The 22748-nt window shown below is 40.1% G+C and overlaps 1 protein-coding gene across 2 annotated transcripts in view; it reads right to left on the bottom strand.

The window, feature by feature from the left end:
* The window catches only part of PCTP (phosphatidylcholine transfer protein), a 78134-nt gene extending 60478 nt beyond the window's left edge, over positions 1-17656 (bottom strand). For both annotated transcript variants that reach the window (XM_064367579.1, XM_012460463.2), the window contains exons 1-2: positions 17516-17656; positions 2378-2495 (exon numbers count right to left, since the gene is read on the bottom strand). In XM_064367579.1, coding sequence (XP_064223649.1) covers positions 2378-2495; positions 17516-17656 — 259 coding nt within the window. The remainder of the gene's footprint in view (positions 1-2377; positions 2496-17515) is intronic.
* Between the last annotated feature and the right edge of the window lie 5092 nt (positions 17657-22748).

Below are 22748 nucleotides of genomic sequence, written 5' to 3'. Positions count from 1 at the left end.
CTCTCTGTCCCCAGACTGTGGCAGTAAGCTTCTTTGTACCTCCAGTTAGAGAAGGAGCCCACCGTCCCTTGAGGAGATGCTAAGGAGGGATAATTTAGCTTTTGAGAGAAAATCTATTAGAAATAGACTGTAGATTAAGGAGCTTGCCAACCAATTAATGTCACAGGAGGATGATGACAGCCCTTAAAGGAAAGGGAGAAGTGGACATCTGTTGCTTTTGCATGCTCAGCATTGATTTCCCCTTGGGCATCTCAAGTTTCCTTCAGGGCATCACCCCTTCCCTACTTCTCAGCTACTTGGTTTCAGCAAGACTGAATGGAGTAATTTCAGGGCTGGGAAAATGAGCAAGACATGGCCATGGTGACTAATTCAGGGATGGCAGATCTGGCCAGAGTCGTCATTTGTCACTCTAGCAAGTTGAGAGCAAAAAGTGATTTAGTAAAGCTCTCAGATGGACCAGAGTGAGATCTACAACCTCAAGATTGTTCCAGCAAAGCCTAACTGCTGCTTCCACTGGATCAGAACCCAGAGTGAAAGATGTTGATGTTGCGGAGCAAACATCAGAGGCTCCGCAGTTGTTTTGCCTAAAGTCAGATGCCTTCACTGGTCACTGAAAAATAGATCTTCCATGCTGCCTGCTTCCTTGCATGGCTCTTTTCCAAACTGAAGCCACATGTGGGTCTTATTGGCAGAGTCTATGTCACATGACTATATCTTGGCTGCAAGGGAGACCTGGAAAGACAGTGTATTGCTGTTCCCTTGGATAGGTAAGCATCCCACTGCCTCCTAAATAGGAAGCATATTTGAAAACACTAAGTTACCCAAAACCATGATGAGTGTCCACAGAAAATAAGCACAAAGTCCAAGCTGAGCTGACAAGAGCCAATCCAACATCTGGCTGCCATCCCTAGAAAAGTAGAATTCTCTTTCCTCTGGGGTTATTTGTATGGTTAGAATATAAGCCTGGGTCTTCTGGTGGACATATTGGCCATGACATAAGAATCTGCATAGAAATTAGGTTAACACAGAAGAATACAGAGTCTAGAGATGGAGAAAGAAACAATCCTGATGAAATTATTTAAGCTCCCTGTTGCAGCTGCCCTCAAAGCTAGAAGCCCCCGGACTATCTTCAATGCCATGAACTAATAAACTCCTTTTCCTCTTCCTACACTTTCTTTAGTTGGCTTTCTGTTACTTGCAACCAGGAGTCTCGACTAAAGGCTTTACGTGCCTTTGTCTAGTTCCATAGTTCCATTCCACTACGACTGGGTTGACAGAGGCTACTCCACCTCTAAGTGGCAAGAGAATTCCCTGTGTAATGTCTTTCGTAACTGTATCACTCAAAGGGCAAAATTGAAGACCCATAGCCTGGTCGCCATGCTAGGCCCTGGAGGATCTCGACCCAACATCTGCCCTAGTTTACGTAGTAGTAGAAGAACCTATTCTAGCTCTTCGAGTACTGCTAGTGCTAGTTCTATTAGCTAGTTCTACTAGTACTAGCAGTACTAGTACTATCAGTAGTAGTAGTAGAACCAGTACAAACAGTAGTAGAAGACCTAGAATAAGTTCTCTTACTCCAACCAATCCAATACCAACAAACTGCTGGTGGTTATTGAACAGATTGCTTCCTGCTGTCCTGACTTTACTAATGCTGATCCCTGGGCTTAGAATGCCCTTAACCAGTCATCCCCTCAACTCTCTCACTTCACATACATGTATTCCTACCTATTTGGAAAATTTTAATTCAACTCTCAAACCAAAATTTGGACCCCACCTCCTCCAAGAAACTTTTTATGACAACCTAGATACATGGGATGATCATACAACTGAAAAGTTTGTTCTTGGGGCAAAGGAGTCCCAAGAGCAAACTGGGGAGGATTTCAGACTATATAATGAGCAAGTCCATGCAGGAGCAAAAGTACATTTCAGTCCCATATTTGAAGTGCTTTTGTGCCAAAATTTAATAGGAAGCACTAGATAGTAGAAGTTAAATTTATTTTTTCTACTGGCGAGAATAAACAAAAGTAGATTATACTTTTTTTTTTTTTTGAGACAGGGTCTCCCTCTGTTGCCCAGGCTGAAGTGCAGTCGTAGCTCACTGCAACCCCCACCTCTCAGGTTCAAGCAATTCTTAATGCCTCAGCCTCCTGAGTAGCTGGAACTACAGGCATGTGCCATCATGCCCAGCTAAGTTTTGTATTTTTAGTAAAGACAAGGTTTCACCATGTTAGTCAGGCTGGTCTCAAACTCCTGGCTTCAAGTGATCTGCCTGCTTCAGCCTCCCAAAGTGCTAGGATTACAGGGGCATGAATCATTTCACCTAGTCAGAATAGATCTACTTTCTAATGATTAAAAAAAAAAAGCAAGCATCGCTTACCTTTAACGTACTGGTCCCACTGTTTTCTGTAGTTTAAGTCCATATAGACATCTGCCAGTAAAGTTGGTGAGCAGTCCTCCAGAACACCAAAGACTTTATACTCATAAAGTCCAGTCTGCTATAAAAATGGAACAGGTAGAAATGTCTATTGGTTCCCAAGTTGAGAGAAAGCTGGATTCCACATCATATGAAAAGCAGCTGATGATGGGGTTCGTGCCACATCAAACACTGACGTCCTCTCTGGTCTTGGTGACACAAAGGTAAAAAAGCAGGTGCAGGCCCTGCTCTCAGGGATCTTAAATTCAGGTAGGCATTGGTGCTAGAGATAGCTATAAGTGCCATCCAGGTAATTTAAATAGGGTAAGAAGGGTTGTGTGATAAATGATGCCTTGCAGGAGCAGGGATAGGGAGGACATCTATGTAATCAGGTGATCAGGAGAGTTAACATTTATCAGAGCATCTTGCTCCAAATGTTAGAAGAAGCCAGCCATAAGAAGATAGGAAAAGCCCATTCCTGGTAGAAGGATGGTCCTCAGATTGATGGGGAGGCATCTTTAAAGAACCTAGGATCTGGAGAACTCTGGATGAAAATGAGAGTGGCAGGAGCTGAGGGTCAGAGAGGTTGTGAGGGCTGGACCAAAAGGACTCTGTAAGCCAAGGTACGAGGTAAAGATTTCATTCTTATTGCTATAGAAAACTAATGGATGGCTTTAAACAGAGGGATGACCAGATCTGATTAGAAATTCAGTTTAAGAAAGACGTAATCAAATTAATTTTTAAAATATGATTCTTGCTGCTTGGTAGAAAATAGACCATAAGGGAACAAGGAGATGGGTTAGGAGACCAGTGCAATAGTTCAGATAAGAGATGATAGTGATTTGAACAGGAAGTTAACACCAGTGATGGGGAGAAGTCAGTACTTTAAGGATATATTTTGGAGGTAAAGTCGAAAGGAATTGCTGATAGATTGTGGGGAAAGGGAAAGCAAAGAATCAAGGATAACTCTTACAACCCAAGCTGGGCAGATGAGAACACCACCTTCTAAAATTGAAAAAACTTGGAGAAGTGGTGATTGTTGGGCTCTGGAGGTAATTAAGAGTTCTCTTTTGAACAAGTTGAGTTTAAGATGTTTATTAAGCATCCAAGTAAGGGTGTCACATAGGCAGCTACAGTTCTTGGGAGGGATTATATTTTAAATAGCCATGTGGCAGAATGAAACCCAACACATTGTTTTATCAATTCCAAGACATAATTTGCCAACAACCACTTTTTTTTGATTCTGTATAAAAGACTGAAAAATGAAAAACAAAACAAAATCTGCTTCAAATCATATAAGCTCCTTTTGTTTGGAAAAAGGCCTTTCTAGATTCCAAAGTACAAAGGAGTTCCCTTGCTTTCCTGGTAAGCCATATGCTTGTCCATGAGGGTCCTGGCCTAGAGTTGGCCCCATCACATATTTCACTCTCTGTACAGTGGCAACTTACCATTCCTGACCCTCGCCTTGCCTAAAGGCTCTATTGTTAAAATTAAAGAAATGGTTCTTAGATTAATTTCAACACAAAGGCAAAGAAACAAATGAACAAAAATGAACTTTTGGATGAACTCTTGCTTCCGTATGCTAAGGCCGTGTTACTGGCTAATCATGCATGAATGGCTCCCTCTCCTTAAACATCATGCCATGGACTGAGGGGAAGTCAAGGAATAAACATGTTGAATCTTTCTAGAGCTCCTGAAGCTTTAACGGACTTCTGGCTCCTGTGGTATAACCCAGGGATAAATACATCCCGGCTTTGGAATCTCAGATGTATGTGAAAGTACTTGGCAAAAAATGAACATAAAATTGAAATTGAATCCATAAGAATCATCCAGTTCTAAATGCATGTGGCTTCAAACCATTAATTTTTAATCAGCAAATATCAAACTAGTCTATCTGAACCCCTTATGTGCCATGCCACAGATGCCCCAGTAGAAGGTCAGACCTCAGGGTCTGATGAGAAATGTCAGGAGGATAAACATCTTATCTTTCTTGCCTCCTCCTACACACACACACACACACACACACACACACACACACGAGAACTTAGGATTTATACATACCTACACATTACACTCATACACACTCGTTTTCATCAATAAGCTTTGGAAGGGAGACAACTAGCAATTATTCAAGAATATTGAGGCCTCGTTTTCTACACATTCTAAGCAAAAAGAATTCTTATGTGTTAAGATAATGACCTCCCCAACCTTTAAATAATTTAGCATTGGATATCTGCATAAAGTAAGACACACTCTTCCCTTAAACCGGTTCCCTTCTTCTCCTGAATGTAGTTACAACCCTTAGTGACTTCCATTCTGTTAAATGGCACAGAAAAAAAGAACAGAAAGTTCTCGAGGAAGAGAAAAATAGAACAACCATGATTTGCCTGAATCCAGAAGAATGAACTATTGTGACAACTTCCTTCAAACATTCCCTTCGAGGCAGAACTGAGCAGTGCCAGAGCTCCAGAGGAACAAAATGCTCAATAACACGGCAACACCTTTCCTATTTCATCAATAAAATGTTCAAGTGCTGAACAGCCTGGTACAAATTCTTGGATCAAAGCATTTTCTCATCCATTATTTCATTTTAAAAAGAATCTCAGCAACAATACTCATTTTTATTTCATATTTTATAAAATAAAGTGGTTAAAAAGATTATGAAAATGACAAAAAGAATTTTTAAAAAGTGACATGTAACCCCATAATCCACAAATATCTACTGATAATATCTGACATATTTCCTTTAAGTAAATAAATACATCTGTATGTTATCAAATGGAAATCATATGGTATAAATGGTTTGTATTCTTATCTTAAAATAAATATTATACTGAGGTTATGAAGACTTCATACCTAAATCCATTATTCTCCAAAAAGCATTTCTGTTTCTAAATGTTTTTATGAAAAAAATTTTCTGAATATTTATGCTTGTGTATAATACTTGGTCCATAATTCTATTTTTTATAGAAATGCTTCCTTAGAGATAAATTTTAGGATAAGTAGATTAATATTTTAAAGCACTTTATACTTTCCACAAACCTTGCAGAACGTGTGCACCAAATGTGTGCTCTCACCAGTTCCAAAGGAGCATCTCACCAGCACTGGGCACCATTGTTTATACAAACAATTTGATATGAAAAAACAAAATTAATTGGGCAAAGTTTTTATCACTACTGTAAGATCTAATGTGTATATCTCTTTAAAATTAGAGATATAAATCTTTTGCAATATCTGCTTTATTTTTTCAAGCTTACTAACATTTGAATAAAAGACTCCAAATATGGTTACTCAAGAGAATCTTGTCTTTTCCTGAAGCTCCTCCAGAAAACCACCTCTAACAGTGGCTCAATTTCCTTATCTAGACTAAAATATATTGGATACTTTTCTAACGCTCCAGTTATAAGACATTTAGTTTCCTACAATTCAAACAGTGGGATTATGTTGGTAGTGGAGATTAGTCAATATCATGTACAGAATACAATAGCCAGAAGAAACATAAACATAAGACTTGATGTGGTAAACACTCGTTAGTTTTGTTTTGTCTTGTTTTGTTTTGTTTTGTTTTGTTTTGACACGGAGTTTCGCTCTTGTTACCCAGGCTGGAGTGCAATGGCGCGATCTCAGCTTACTGCAACCTCCGCTTCCTGGGTTCAGGCAATTCTCCTGCCTCAGCCTCCTGAGTAGCTGGGATTACAGGCACGCGCCACCATGCCCAGCTAATTTTTTGTATTTGCAGTAGAGACGGGGTTTCACCATGTTGACCAGGATGGTCTCGATCTCTTGACCTCGTGATCCATCCACCTCGGCCTCCCAAAGTGCTGGGATTACAGGCGTGAGCCACCGCGCCCGGCCCAAACACTCCTTTTTATTAAGAGAACCCCTGTGGACACATAAATTGCTAATGACTTCCCTGGTCTCCTCTGCAGTTAGAGGTAGCCATGTGATTTCTCCCTGTTTTAAACGTGGACATGATATTTGGAACTATCCTATGACCAAGAGGCAATCAAAATGAGAAATAGAGTAGAAAGACTCAGAGGGTTGCCGGCATGATTGATCGCTAAACCAATGACAGCAACTCTACCGACAGGTAGATCTCTGACCAATTTATTAGGTGAGAAAAACGTTCCTCTGTTTGTCATTGATTGTCCAATTTTCTATTACTTACAGCTAAAAACAATCCTAATTGACATAGTGGTCCTTATCAACAATGCTGAATTTTATTTGAACCCTGTCATCCTAGATCACAGTGAAGGTTAAGAAATCCCCCCACCTTTTGCGATTCATAAAGTATACTGCAAAGATCCACCACCATTCCCCACAGGACTTAGATAAGACTCATGGATGCCCCCGTTTACCTATGACAAGGCCAGACACAGACCCTCCAAATATTCCTTTCTTTGTCTTATTAATGATTAGCCAAGCTGCCCACCCCCACTGATCAACCGGAGCAAAATGCTTGTTAACCCAACTGGTTGAACTTTTCTCCTTCCTCCAGGCCCCTGAACTTTGGCCCATCCTAAACCTGAGCCAGCGTACAGTCCCTCCTGAAAACAAGCTGGGCTCAGGGCAGAGTATACCGTGATCTGCTATCCGATCATGCCATCCTTTCATTCCACGTCTCTGCATACGGTTCTTTCTAAAGTTCTTTACTCCTCTTTATAAAAGAACAGCTCTGCAACTTTCAAGATGCCTTTAGAGCTTATGGGCAAAGCACTTTTCCTACTGTAATACTTCTTTCCCTAACTTCTTGAAATAATCCATGTGAATACGAGTCTCTCCTTACTAAGTCCAGATTTATTTTTTAAAATTTGACATCAAGATAAAAAAGTAGGCTGACAGAATCGTGCTGATAAGACTTGTAAATATTTACAAGAAATATAATTATACATAAGTTCATTAAAACAGCACAGAAGTACCTAAACGTTGCTAAAATGCACTGTCAAGGAAAAGAAAAGATTATGGATACTTTAATGGATATTAAATTGAGGTATAACATTTAATTTTGTACAGAGGCATATAAAACCATACATGCCATGTTATAAAGTTATTATCCTTTGAATAAGTAACTCAGAAAAAATATATATAAATATATAAAAAATATATAAATATTATATATAAGTATGATATATGTAACATAAATTTTATATATAACATTTATATATTATATATTTTATATATAATACCAGCAGATATATATATATAAAATGGCAATAGGTATATATATTTATATATATATACCTGCTATAGTAGATAGAGTGAAGACCTGCTGGTATTCACTACATCTTGATCCCAAGAAGAAATCAAGCAGAGGCTTCTAGTTGTCTGCAGATTGGATTCTGTTTCCCTTGGTGATTTATTAGCAATACTGCAAAAGTCATGTATTTTGTATTTGAAGGAGTTTTCTAATCCCTTTGACCTGCTATAAATTCTTTCAGTAATACTAGTAATTGTTTTTTTAAGCATGGTTCACTCTCCAAAGTTCTATATTCATTCTCTCATGTAACAGTTAAGTTAGCCCTGTGATATAGATAGGAAAGCTAGTGTTATCTCTACCTTTACAGAAGGAAATGATGCTTAGAGAGGCCAACTTACTTGCCTGAGTCCTACAGCTAGTTAGTAACAGGACAAACAGAAAGAAATGTTGTGTCATTTAACACTGGCCCCTTCTATTTCTTAGTCTATTCTCTTCTATTCCGTAACAATGTCTCCTTATTTAGCTGTAGTTTCTCTGCATGTCATCCCCAAATCATTGTTCCAGACCACAAGCTAATGATAAAGATAAAGAAGACCCATCACGTAGGATCTTAGAGCAGGAAGGGGCCTTAGTTCAGCTGCGTAAAAGATGTCAGTGACTTGTCAAGTGTCAGCTGATGATGCTGTTGGTGGCAAAGCCTGGATGGAAACGCATTCCCCTAAGCCAGTACTTCTGCTCCAGGCCACCCAGACCAAACCTCCTACTGAGATGCTCCCCTGAGTCCCTAAGCCTGGTGTGTTTGCCCAACAAGCCTCCAAAGGGCCAGAAGGGGCATTTTTTTAGATGCAGCTTCTGAAGGGTTCAGAAAAGAACCAGGAGAAAGGCAGGTGTAGAGAAACAATGAATATTATCACTTTCAACAGATGAGGTACTGTGCCAAGTTTTTCCATACACTATTCCAAAATGCTGACTCATAAATTAGAAAAGCTAATCAGAAAAGACAGCATGGTGGTTGTAGCATAAGCTCAGAGTAACCATCTGGGTAGAGTCTAAACTCTTCCACCTATTAACCTGTAAAATGGGTCTAATACGTTTCTACTTCATGGAATGATCATGAGGATTAAACTAGATAACCCATCTAAAGTTCTGTTACGTGGTACACATAATAAGTACTTAGTAAATATTAGATATGTTTTCCATTAATATGATAGGGTGTTATTTCATTAATAAGGTAAGTATGATGATCTCCTTTTTCCAGATTAAAGAACTAGGATTCAGGACAATAATGTACATTTTCAGGAAAACCAGTGTCTACAGTGTACCTGCTCTAAGGCAGGCTATGCTTAGTCCTAAATACTTGCAATAATCCTGTAAAGTAAGCATCGTTAGGTCCACTTTATAAATGAAGAAATGGAGGCTGGAGACAGGGGAATGCATGACCAGGAAATCCATTACTGATATCACTAAGTTTTGAGATGTTATTACTCTGGCTAACTTGTCTAAACGCTAAATCGGTATATTTCTTACCAATGGTGATTTAAATGTGTGGAAAAAACAGCTGTGCAACTTATTTTCAATTATATTTACAGGATTAAATATTCTGAGAAATATTATTGCCAATAGTACACTTATTTGTCCCCAAGCAGAATAAATTCTGAAAGAGATGCTATGCATTCACATATGAGAAGCATCAAAATGTCATAATGTTTGCAAACGACATTTGCAATCCCCACACAAGAGTAATCTCCTGTAGAGGTCCCATCCCCCAACCAAGCCTGGAGAAAGGCACCACTCATTCCCTCCAATTTATGGTGTTTATCTGAATTTACACCACTAACTACAAGGCAGTCTTGATGAATCACAGATTCTCAAATCCTGTGAATGCACTCATGAGTGTGCATTGAGTTCCCTTTGCCTCTCACAGAAGAGCTCATTTCCATTCCTCAGAGGGACAGGAAGCCTCCCCAGTCTATTTATCTAAATGCTGTCCAAGTCCAGCCACTTTGTGGCAAGTAATAGACTCAGATGGTATGAAAAGTAGGCATTTTTCACCAAAGTAAAGCAGTTCTAATGTCAGAAGTCAAAGCTGCAGCTGCTACTGGGAAGTATGTGCCAAGACTCTACAAAGACAGACAGTTGACCAAATCTGATTTAATATTTAAGACCTCTCTAAGAAAATGTGGTAAGTTGAATCCCTATGGGTTGCACATAGCTGGGTAAAATAATACTGATAGCTGATATTTACTGAGTATTTACTGAATAGCAGGCACTGACCCAAGTGCTTTAACATGGATTATCCTACTTAATCCAAATAATGATATGAGGTATGGACCATCAGTAAACTCACTTTTCAAACAGGAAAACAAGGCTTAAAAATGTTGTGCAAAATGTCCAGAAAAGGCATATTTATGGAGACAAGAACCTCCATTCAGCATTGCCCCCGATTTGCCCGCTGGTTCACTCCAGATGTTGGTATAATATTATGTCCAAGCATTCAGAATGCCTATGCTCTTCCCTACAAGTCACCTCTCCTCTCAAGGGATTCCCAAGGCCAAATGAAATACCAGTGTTTTGTTTTATTAATAGTCACCTCCTGTAATCGCCATGCAGTGACCTTATACCTGGAGACAGAAGAGAGGCATCTTACTCTTTCCTGTCTCCTCCCACCAAATCTGAATCTTGAGACCAGCGTTCTCCTGTGGCCTCCTACCCACAGGCTTATTCTGAGAGAGAAGCAAGGAGAGGGAAAACTGAGGCTCTCACTTATCTATCCAGTTGCATACTCAAGGGAGACAGAAAAGAAGGAGCTGCCCTTGGTCTCTGGTGGGAAGTAGAATGCCACAGATGGGTGTCCTTGAGACGTGGGGGCCCTGCCCACTAGTAAGTTTCAGCTCCATAAGTGACTACGGCTCAAGAACTATTCTATCAATCATGCTGGTAATCAGGAGGGTGAGAGAAAGGAGCAGAACAGTTTTATAATCCTGAAGTAAAGTGGCTCATGATGCTAATTGGATTGTTATCCCACCCAGGGAAACAGGAGTAGGCATTTCTCATCTATACAGTGAAATCTGTTCTCCTGTGAGTTGAATCTGTGTTTCTCTCCAAAGGCCAAACTTTCTCTCAGCCCAGCCTGCCCAAATGCAGGTTTTCCAGTCATGCTGGCCTTTGAGTATTTTAGTAGGTCAAAAGCACAGGAAAGAACAGTCCTGGGAAAGTACTGTCTGCTCCTCACCAAACTCTTTGATTAGAAGCCCTATTCAAGAACAAAAACACAATTTAGGCTGTCCCTTCTCACAGTGCCAGGCATTTAGATCTAAAAACTTAATAAGTCAAGCCATCAGCCAGAGCTTTTCAGTCCAACATTTATTTTGTCTAAATTGAAGCTGTGAGCCTCTGTGCGCTGGTTTCACACTGTCTATGGGCATGCTGCAGTGGTTAATGGCATAGTAACGAATCCCAAAGCTCCTGCAAGGCCTGTCTGCAGATCAATAGAAGAGCTTTTCCAAGTGATCCATGGCCCTTATCCCAGGGGAACATCTCAGCATTGCTCAGGGGGCCACATTTACCCCCGAGTGGCCACTGACTTAAACATCAGGGAGAGGGAGTCCTAAAATGGATGTTACTTTTGTCTTAAGACATTTTTTGGTCTCACTTTCGCCTTCCAATTCCCATTGCATCTCATCTCCTGCCTCTGACTTTAGCTCTCAATGTCAAAACTGCTTGCTAGATGCTCCCCATCCACCAATGGTTCTCAGAGTGTGGTTCCTGGACCAGTAGCTTCAGCATCACTCAGCAGCTGGTTAGAAATACAATGCACAAAAAAAGACAGAGAGTATCTGTCTGTCTATCTATCTATCTATCTATCTATCTATATATATATATATATACACATACATGAACATAGAATATATTCATTGATGAGAACATGGATCACATTCATTGACGTGTGATCAGAATATATATACACACACATAATTTTAGAGTATATATACACACACATGCTTGTGTGTATATATATACATGTATATGTGTATGTGCATATATATACACAGATATGTGTATATGTATTAGCGTTCATGTATATATATATTCTAATGCACACTCAATGCATGCTTCTGTGTATGCGTACTATATATATCCAAATGCACACTCAATGCACACTTAAGTTTGAGACTCTAATACACACTCAAGTTTGAGAACCATTCTGCCATGTATCATTTCATTCAATCCTCTCAACAATCCTGAAAGGTAAGTATTATCCCAGTTTTGCAAATGAGGAAACTGAGGTTTCAAAATGAAAAAGTAATTGATCAACATCACCTGACCAGTAAGTGGAGACTGGCTCCTGGCCACTCTTCAATCTCAGCTCCACTCTCCTCCTGGCTCTTCCTGGAAAACAAGGCAAGCTCAGCCTGGCTCAGGGACTAGCACTCAGTGTTCCCTCAACCTCAGTGGCTTAAAAGCCAGCATGCTCACATGAATCTCCTAAGAAGCTTGTATATACATACACATTCATAATACACACACATATATATAAAAACACATATATATGTGTGTATAAAACCATTTTATTATGAAAGATTTCAAACATACATGAACATAGAGAGGACAAAATAATTAACTCCTCTGTGAAGGGGGAGCCTATCAAAAGAACCACCCAAGCCCCACCCTAGACAAGTTAAATCTGAATCCCTAGGGTAGGGCTTGGAATTGTTTTTAAAGCTCCCCCAAGTGATTCCAATGTGCTTGAACTTTGAGAAACACTCTTGGATTCATTTCTCCTCCAGATATTTACATTATTCAAATCAGCTAAATGTTACCTCCACAGAGGGGCTTTCTGGACTCGCTTATCTAAAACATATCACATCACCCCTGGCCACCCTGCCATGCCATCTCTCTATCCCTTTATCTCACTTCATTTTCTTAATAGCATTTTCTTTAAAGCACTTTATAGCATTTTCCACTATGAGTGAATATGAACCATGTTCAAGAAGCTCATTCACTGAAGCAGCAGCACCATCTTCCTTCTTCACCACTTATCCTCACAGTCTGTGAAGACAGTAGCATATGGGAGGCAGTGGATGAATATCTCCCAAATGAATAAATGAATGATAGTGGAACAGAGCTGAGATTCTAATACAGGACTATCTGACTCCAAAATCCATGCTTTTCCCACAATACCCATGGCAGTCCTGGTCTAGTTTTGCTTTAGCCTCCAGAAACAGAATGCAGCTCTTGCTTTGAAGCAAGCTGTGTATTTGGTACTGAGTTTATCAAAGTAGACTTTCATGTTAGTTACTAGTTATGAAGTCTTACATGGCTTGCTCAACAACTCTGGAACTTATTTCCATTTGTAAAATAAGCCCATTCTTGCCTATCTTCCACATCTGTGTAGAAGGGCAAATGAAAACTTAATGTGACAGCATTTATAATTTGCAGCATCAAATAAAGTTATTATCATTACAACATGGAGGGGAAATAAGAGAAGAAAGGAAGGAAACAGAGTAGGCAAAGAAAGAAGAAGTAAAGGAAATAAAAAGATGATGGTGTTGGGCAGAATGGTTTAGAAGAAACTTTCCAATACAAAATGTTGTGATTTAATAGAAAAACAGAAAACAAAAACTTTATCAAAATGCTGTACATCAAAAGTACCCTCTTGTCCAAGAACAAGATTCAGAATCATTTGTGTCAACTAAAAAAAGGGACGCAGTTACATTATTTTCATTTTAAAATACAATTTGCTACACTGAAATCTCTTTCAAGAGCCTCTACTCTTGTTTCAGTCTTTTAAAAACATAAAACAGTAACTTTGTTACATCATTTAAATAATGGTCACAATTTTGTTTTTCTCTATCCTTCTCTCAAATCCTGTTCAAGAACCCCAAGGAGCCACATAGCTTTGGTCTTAGGTTGGGCACCTCTATGCTCAGTGTGGGAAGCAAATCAAGGGGTCAATCACAACCAGCTCATACTACACAGTGGCAAGCATACTATGCACAATTGGGTCCTTAAAGGACCATCAGTCCAACCAATGCCCATAACTTCATAACTAAGCCACTAGAATCTTCAGAGGACCAACTCTTAGATTCATAGCATTCCATCTGACTCATTGCAGAGCCTCAGTAAAGGCTGAATGAAGTATATATACAAATGGTCTCCGATCTCCTTTCTGAATACAGTACTTTTGATATTATGAGATATATATATATAAAATAAATACATATACATGTATATGTATATGTGTATATATAAATATACATTGTATATACATACGTGTGTATACATATGGGTGTGTGGGGGGATGTGTATTGGATGTACAGTACTAGAATGTGTGTATACACACACATCCACACACACACTCCAGTACCGTATGGCCAATACACACACACACACACACACACACACACACACACGCTTCTGTCCACTGTTTCTGGTTCATAACTCTCATAGCCCTTGTTACAGTGTTTTGTATGTTGGTGCACTTTAGGCCTCAGGGGTTGAGTCCACGGAGGGTCCTCCCCGACACCCTGGAAGAAGGAATGCTGCATGGAGAGGCTAGAAGAATCTGGACAGGCTTTCTTGGGTTTCCCCAGTCAGTCTATTAATATGAGCTCAGATCCTTTTCATTCAGTCACATTTCAATGCTGTTGTCCATGCTTCAATCATGCCTACCCAGTGAAGTTTCCATAAAATGCCCAAGAGGATGGGGTTCAGAGTTTCTGGATAGCTGAACTCATGGAGGTTCCTGAAGGGTGACGCATCCAAGGAACCGAAGGTTCGAGCCCCTTCCCCATACCTCATCCTATGCATCTGAATCCTTTGCAATATCCTTTATAGTAAACCAGTAAATGTAATCAAGTGTTTCCCTGAGTTCTGTCAGCCTCTCTAGTAAATTAATTGAATCCAAGGAGGGGGTCGTGGGATCCCCTATTTATAGCCAGTTTGTCAGAAGCACAAGTAAAACACCCTGGGGCTTTCAAGTGGCATTGCAAGTGGCAGGGAGGAGGGAGTTAATCTTGTGGGACTGGGACCTCAAGCTATGGGATCTGACACTACTTCTGGGCAGACAGTGTCAACACTGAACTGGAGGATGCCTAGCTCACGTCCACCGCAAAACTGACTGCTTACTTGGTGTTTTGGGAGAAATCCTCAGACATTTGGTCACAGGAGTCTTCTGTGCTAATTGTTGTTGGTGATGTTGAGACAATGAGGAAAACACAGTTTGAGTTTTTTTCTCCAATGCAGTACTGTACCTCCATTAATGAGGACCTCATCTTCCTAAGATGGTCCACCCCACATGCGAGAAGCTTTATCAGAAAAAGAGGGTTTGTGGCTTGGGGAAAGATTAGGGGCTTCATGGGCAGATGGACTTGAATCTAAATCCCAGTTTCATTCACCACTTCTTAGCCATGTCCCATGCATATGCCACTGACTTTCCCTGGACCTCAACTGCCTTGTTTATATACAGGGAAGATGGCACAGTGGTCTATGGACAAGTCATGGGAGAGAGTGATGGAAATCTGAGTTGAGACCAAGTTAATTCGGTGTAGCCACCACCCAGCACTTGCCTTCTGTTTGGAGAGGCAATGCAGGAGCATGTTGAAGGCACAGGACTGGAGGCAGACAGCTGGGCTTGGATCCCAGCTGGAATCTTGAGCAACCAACTTAACTTTTCTATGCATTCATTTCCATATAGGTCAAAAGGTGATCATCATAGTACCGTATCATAGGGTTGATGCAGGGATTGAGTAAATCAGTACTTGCAAAACACATAGCACTTGGGATTATAAGAAAGCATGCAATAAATGTTAGCTATTACAAAGATGATTATTACTATTTCTACAATCTATAGGTCACTGAAAAGGTAGTGATAAGATCACAGCTTCTCAGATGTTTGATTGTGCTGTGATGTGTAGGATAGACAGGAGCAGAGAGGTGGTAGGCCAAGAAACTAGTTAAGAGGTCATCGCAATTCTAAGTGAGGGGTGCTGAGTACCCAAAGTAGCAAAGATAAAGGAAAGAAAATGGGAGGAAATAAGCCAGATGCTAGATATGTCTGAGCAGTTGAATCAACAAAACTTGACCAATGCCTTGATGTGGCTGGTAAGGAAAATGGAATAGCAGAGAAGATTAAAAGATTTTGTCTGGCTGGGTGTGGTAGCTCATCCCTGTAATCCCAGCACTTTGGGAGGTTGAGGGCTGAGGTAGGAGGATCCCTTGAGCCCAGGAGTTCAAGACCAACCTGGGCAACATAGCAAGGCCCCATCTCTAAAAAATTAAAATTAAAGAAAAAGACTGTCTGAAAATACATCAATTTTTAAACTGAGGTACCTTTTAAAGTAACCCTAAGAAATTAATTCTTCCTGTTCTAGACTGTAAGCTTCTTGGTTATCTTGTTATACCCAATGGTCCTAGCACACAGCAAGTATTCAGAGTTTGTTGAGTGAGTAATCCATCAAGATATAACATCTGTATATTGAAAAAAAGTAAATAAGGCAGTTTATCCACTTGCAGTATCTGCTGTGTTCTGGATTATGAAAAGCCTAGCCCTACCAATTTGTAAGTATTCAAAGTAACATGTTTTATAGTCCCACTAACTGGGGAGGGATGGACTGCCTCCAAAGCAAATATGTACATATTTAGACAGGAAATTTCTTCACGATACCTATATTCTCCATTTATTTAGAGCAGGGTTTCTCAACTTTGGCAATATCACAGTTTGGGACTGGATAATTCTTCCCTGGGAGAGGTATGGGGGCACTGTGCTGTGCATTGTAGTTATCTACAGTTATCAGATTTTCACACATATCTTGACAAATTGGATTTAAACCCCCTAACAACCCTGCAGTGAGGTAGGCAGAGTTTTCATTCCTGTTTAACAGATGACCAAATTCTAAATATTGCAAACGTTTGTTTTCTGTTTTAAAATATAAAAATACTATATTTGATGTAAACAAAAATGCAGTTGCCTAAAAAAGCAACCACATGTTTGACATTCACAAGATCATGAACCCTGCAATCCCACCTGTGCTATTCACTTATCTGGACCCATTCAGGAGTGACTTCACCCTCGAGGGCTGCTGCTTCCATCTATGAAACACAGGGTTTAACCAGGTGAGCGGGAGGTACCCTCCTAGCTCAAACACTATAATACCCTGGTCCTATATCAGGAAACTTCAATTTCACCCACATTACCTGCGGGCAACTTTTAACCTACTTGCCATGCTGCGACCATTACACAAACCAACTGATGACAAGCCTTGGATGCCAGGCCTCAGGGGCAATGCCTTCCACCTGGATGGCTACCTGGTTCCAAAGACCTTAATAACCAATCCTGTTACTCCTTTTTCCTGAAGCTTCTGACTCAACTCATTAAGTGCCACTTAGAAGGAAGAGGCAACAACCAAAAGAAAGGAGTCACTAAAATAGTAGGGCCTCTCGTGGCAACCCCCGACACTGACCACCTGCATATCCAGTCCCTGAAAGGTTCTGTTTCATTTCCTCCTCTATCCAAGCCCTATGATTCCCCCAAGCCCCCACGAGACCACTGACACGCAATGGAGAGTGAGGATCAACGTCCCTTGTGGGTATGTGCACAGGCCTAGGAACCAGCTGACCCACGTTTCGACTGTCATTAACTTCGACCTAACTACTTCCCCCGTGGGGCCTGACCTGAGGCTGAACTCCGATGACTCCAACTCCCCTGGATCTGCACGAGGCACTCACTTGGAGGCACCGCCCCTGCGCTAGCTCCAGAGCCTGAGCCGGGGCCGGGGCGGAGCTCCTCCCTGCGCCGGAGCAGACCCGCCCCTGTCCCGTCCGCGACTGCCGCCCCGCACTCCCGGCTGGGAGGTCGACCCCGTCGCACTCCAGGCCCTGCGGTCCTCCAGCGGGTCGGCCGCTACCTGGTCCAGCAGCCGGTAGATGCTGATGCCCGAGGTCTCCACCAGCAGCTGCCAGTCGGCCCCGGCCAGAGCGGGCTGCTGGAGCTCGGCGCAGGCCTCCCGGAACTGCTCCTCCATGAAGCTGCCCGCGGCCAGCTCCATCCTTCCGCAGTCCAGGCTCCTCCGCCAGGAGGACAGGCCGCGGACACGCTTGGTGTGGGCCTCGGGGCGGGGCGACGGGGCGGCCCCAGCGTCATTGGCAGGAAACTGAGGAGGAGGCGGGGCCTAGACAGAAGGCGCTGCCTGAGGGCCTAGACAGGAGGAGCGGCCTGGAGGGGCGGGCCTAGAAAAGTGGGCGGGCTCAGCAAGGGTGAGGAGGATAGACAAGACGTAAAAGGAGAAAAGTTGGACTTGGAGTCGGAATGGAAGGAAAAACTAGAGAAGTGAGGAGGCTTCCAGAGGGAAGGGAAAGGGAAGAGGAAGGGAGACGGTGATGTCACTTCAAAAACACCTCCACAGTAGCCCATCCCATACTCCTTGCTACCCCCATAACCTACAGACCTGCTTGGGTGTCTCTCCTTTACCTTTCTGAATAAAGTAGAGAAAGCCTCTTTGGTAGACATGAGAGGAGAAGTAGGCAGAGTAGAAATGCTGGAAAAATCCTAAGGGGTCAACTGCTAGAACGATATTCCAATATAATTTCTCTTCTTTCTGCTATACATCTTAAAACATTATTCTGAGACAAGGTCCATTGGATTCACCAGAAAACTCAAGGGGTTCATGAAACCAAAACAGCTTAGAAACCTAATCCATAATGGATCTGCAAGGTTATTGCCACCCTACAGTGTAGAAACTGATCTGAAAGGTATCATAATATCCACCTAGGATTTCTGCAACTTGCATAATTTAGCTCACTGTTCAACCCAAACATCTACTTGTTCCTTTGAAGTCCCTTGGGTAATACTGTATTTCCCACCAGCTGACAGTACTATCTGGCTTTGAATAAATTAGGTCATTTAAACATCAAAAGGATGTAACAGCTACATGAGTGTCAATAAACTCTGGAAACTCGTGTTTCCTAATCTGTAAAGTGGGTCAAGAACTGTGCTGCCAGTCACAACTGAGGAGGTGATTGGACACAGAATAATTTTGCACAGTGCCTGTCCAAGTAAATGTTCAATAAAAATTTTCACTTGTTTTGCATGACTATATTGAAATGTTTTTCTTTCCTTATTTGAAAGAAAGTTGATGGCAAATTCTTCACTTCTGCAAATTTCCAGTTAGGGAATGATCACATTGTCAAGTTGCTTAAAGCAGAGATAAATTATTGCTTTCTTCAGGTCAGTGCTGATTCTGTTTTGTTTTATAGATGTGGAAAAAGAGATGTGAGATTTTCCTAGAATGAATGCACAAAAGTTTAGGGACATACTTTCCCACTGTTTTATAATGCTTTGTAAGTTTTCCATTTTTTGTAAAACTATATTTTATTTAAATGGAAATTCATTGCTTGAAAAAGCAATTGTGTAAAAAAAATGGCTACGAAGTATTTTCAGATATCTTCAAGGAATTCATTATAGAGTTATGATTTGATAAAGCTCTGTTACTCTATACCAATAGACTAATGGAGACAAGCATGAGAGCACAAATGGCATCATGTAAGACATAATGTACAAGGCATGCAATTCAAATTGTATCTATTGTCTGTGTTTAAAAGTGTGTTGCCTACTAAACTCAGGAGAAAAATATACACTTGAATATGTTGATATTTACACTCAATTATTTTATTACAGTTAATGAAAGACAGAATGATGTTAGGAAATATTTTGTGGTATCTCTAAAGTCTAAAAATGGCTTGGAAAGGAATCTAGGAAGGCCTGTTCTTGAGCAATTGCCTTAATAGCCTGTTTCCTTTGTGAAAAAATCTCTCTGAAAGAACTTCTGGCAAAATGGCAGCTGAAGCTCCTGGCTTCAGACATTGAAATGTTGGCTAAAACCTGCTGAAAATGGTTTTAAATACATAGCTTAACTGAAAAGTGAAAAGGGGTACTCCCAGGTTTCAGAAAGGGAAGAGAGAATGAAAGCCAGCAACACCAGCTCTTGGATATTCTTAGAATGGATGACTGGTCCTCACCCCACCTCCCCACACCATGTTTCCCTGTGGAGGAACTTTCATTAGGGAAATATGTTTGGCCTCACTCATTTGCTCAACTCCTACTCTGGAGAAGATGGGTAATTTAAATGCAGTCATGCATTACTTAACATCAGGGATATATTCTGAGAAATATGTTGTTAGGCAATTGCATCCCAGTGCAAACATCATAGAGTGTACTCACACAAACCTAGATGATAGAGCCTACTACATACATAGGCTGTATGGTATAATCTATTGTTCCTGGGCTACAAACCTGTATAGCAGGTTACTGTACTGAATACTGAGGGCAACTGTAACACAATGGTATTTGTGTATCTAAACATAATTAACACAGAAAAGGTAAAATACAAATATGGTGCTTAATTATATGGGACCATCATTATATATGCAGGCCAACATTAACCAAAATGTTATTATGCTATGCATGACTATAGTTGATGAGTTTAGGAGAAGGAACTACTGGTCATGTCTAAATCAACCCTTCTGGCTCTTCCTTTTTGACACCTGTCTACTCGTAGGATATATGCATTCTCATCTGCCCTAAGATGCAGAGTAGACTGATTCTAGAACTTGAGCAGAGAACTTCTAAAGTAAGCCTAAAACATGTTGTGCCTGAGAATAAGGAAATGTTCAAAGACAAATAGAGTTATGTCAAAAAGATATGGGAGTTGGCTTGAAAGAGTTCTCACTCTTCAAATTTTGGAAAATTTGAGATCACGAAGAATAGTTATAGTAATAGATTATAAAATATTGAATTAAAAAAAAAATCCAGGCCAGGTGCGGTGGCTCACACATGTAATCCCAGCACTTTGGTAGGCCAAGGCAGGCGGATCACCTGAAGTCAGGAGTTCGAGACCAGCCTGACCAACATGATGACACCCTGTCTCTACTAAAAATACAAAATTAGCCGGGCGCGGTGGTGCATGCCTGTAATTCCAGCTACTTGGAAGGCTGAGGCAGAAAAATCGCTTGAACCAGGGAGGCGGATTTTGCAGTGGCCCGAGATTGTGCCATTGCACTCCAGCCTGGGCAACAAGAGCAAACTCTGTCTCAAAAAAAAAAAAAAAAAAATCCATGTCTCCACAGTATTACTCAATTAAAAAAAAAAGCAGAGGAGAAAAATAGGGAAGGCAGAGAGGAGAAAACTTCTTCTTTAGAAAAGAATGCCAAATAATTCGGGTAGAAAGAATGTCGAAATTTGAAAACTTGCATTCTTTGACCCCCAGATGAATAATTGATAGATTTAGTCAAGGATCATAAATGAATATTGCAACCACTGGGTGAAAGGGCATGGAGAATAAACTTTTCATCGGATTGCAAAGCATCATCCATTGATTACTTACCACTTACAGGCAGGAAAGTGTAACTTTATAGTGGGAAGATCTAGTGGTTGCCACCTAACCAAGCTATCGATTGCATCACAAATAGTGGGACAACTGACATCACAGCCTCCATGACATGATGCAATACATTTATATCATCTAAACATTTTTGCCAAAATGTCTAACTTGTAACTAGCCATAAGAACCCAATCAGACAAATCCAGAAAGTGGAAAATTTCTCAAAATAACTAGTAAAATAATTCAATATGGAGGAAACTATTCTAAAAGTCAAGGGAAATAGGAACTATGTGTCATGCATAAATCTTGCACCATGGATTAGGAAAAAACCATTAAAAGGCATTTCTGGGATAATCGGAGGTATTCATATACGCAAACTTTTAGGAAATATTATAAAATTATTGTTGACTTTGTAGGTGCAAAAAATGTTATTGTGGTTGAGAGGAAGAATGTTGTTATTCTTGAGAAATGAATGCTGAATTATTTAGGGGTGAAGCAGCATGATACTTGCATCTCACATTCAAATGGTTCCATTAAAAAAGTGCAATTGACATATAGATAGAAAGAGAAACAAAAGTGACAAATATAAATAATTGATAAATTTAGATGAAAGGTAGCCAGGCTTTTATTTTCTATTTCTTCAACCTTTCTGCATATTTGAAATTATTCAAAATAAAAATTTAGGGAAACCCCAGCTATGTGTATTTATAAGAGACATAACTAAAACATAATTACACAGAAATGTGAAGGTAAAGATATGGAAAATATATACAAGTAAATCTGAAACAAAAGAAAGCTTGTGTGGTTCTGAAAATATCAGACTAAACGGACTTTAAAAGAAAAAAGTTAATAGAAGTTTCTGAGTTAATGATAAAAGGACAACTCTTCAAGTATTCAGAATGCTTAAGTTTGTATTTATTCATTTTACAACTTAATCTCAAATATGTTAGGCAAAAATTATCATCAGCATAAGGAGAAATCAGTAAATTCATAATTACAGTGGAACATTGTAAGGCTCCTTTTTAGGAAACCGACTAAGCAGACAAAAAAAAATGGCAGATATGGAAGATTTCTGCATATAACTCATACGCTTGATCCAAAGGTCATATATAGAACCTCATACTCAATAAGTAGAACACACATAACATTTGCAAATCTTCATAAGGCATTCATTAAAATTAGCAGTCTTGTAACCCACAAAGGATGTTTTCAACAAACGCAGAAGAATCAATATTGTTCTCCAAAGACAATGCCAAAAAAAAAAAAAAGAAGGGAAGAAGGAGCAAATAAACAAAAATATCCAGTTTCTACCCTCTATACATTTGGAAACTAAAAAACAAAACAAATACATACTTACTCTAGGAACTAGCCTACAGCTAATTCCCTGTATCCAATTTATTTCTGCTTAGACACCTAGAGAGTGTTTGTTTTCTGCACTGATCTCTGACCAATGCTATATACCTGGCTTAAGATATTTAATGCTTTAAACACCATTTCTATCTATCCAAACTATAAATCCAATGGTATATAAATAGATTTCCATAAAGGGTGCAAGGAACTTGACACACCAATTCTAAAATTTATAAGAAAGAGTTAAAGGTCAAGCAATTTGAAAACATAGCAAAGCAATTTTTTAAAGTAGGTGGGAAAAAAGAAAAAATATTCCCTATTAGATATTAGGATTTATCATAAAGAAAATAATATAATAATGACCTAGGGGTAGGGAAAAAAATAATTTAAAAAGAAACTAATATAACAGCTT

The sequence above is a fragment of the Aotus nancymaae genome, unplaced genomic scaffold (assembly GCF_030222135.1).
Source record: "Aotus nancymaae isolate 86718 unplaced genomic scaffold, 86718_ANA_hifiasm-v0.15.2.pri h1tg000072l, whole genome shotgun sequence".
NCBI classification, from domain to species: Eukaryota; Metazoa; Chordata; class Mammalia; order Primates; family Aotidae; genus Aotus; species Aotus nancymaae.
This window is presented reverse-complemented; position numbering and strand designations above follow the sequence as displayed.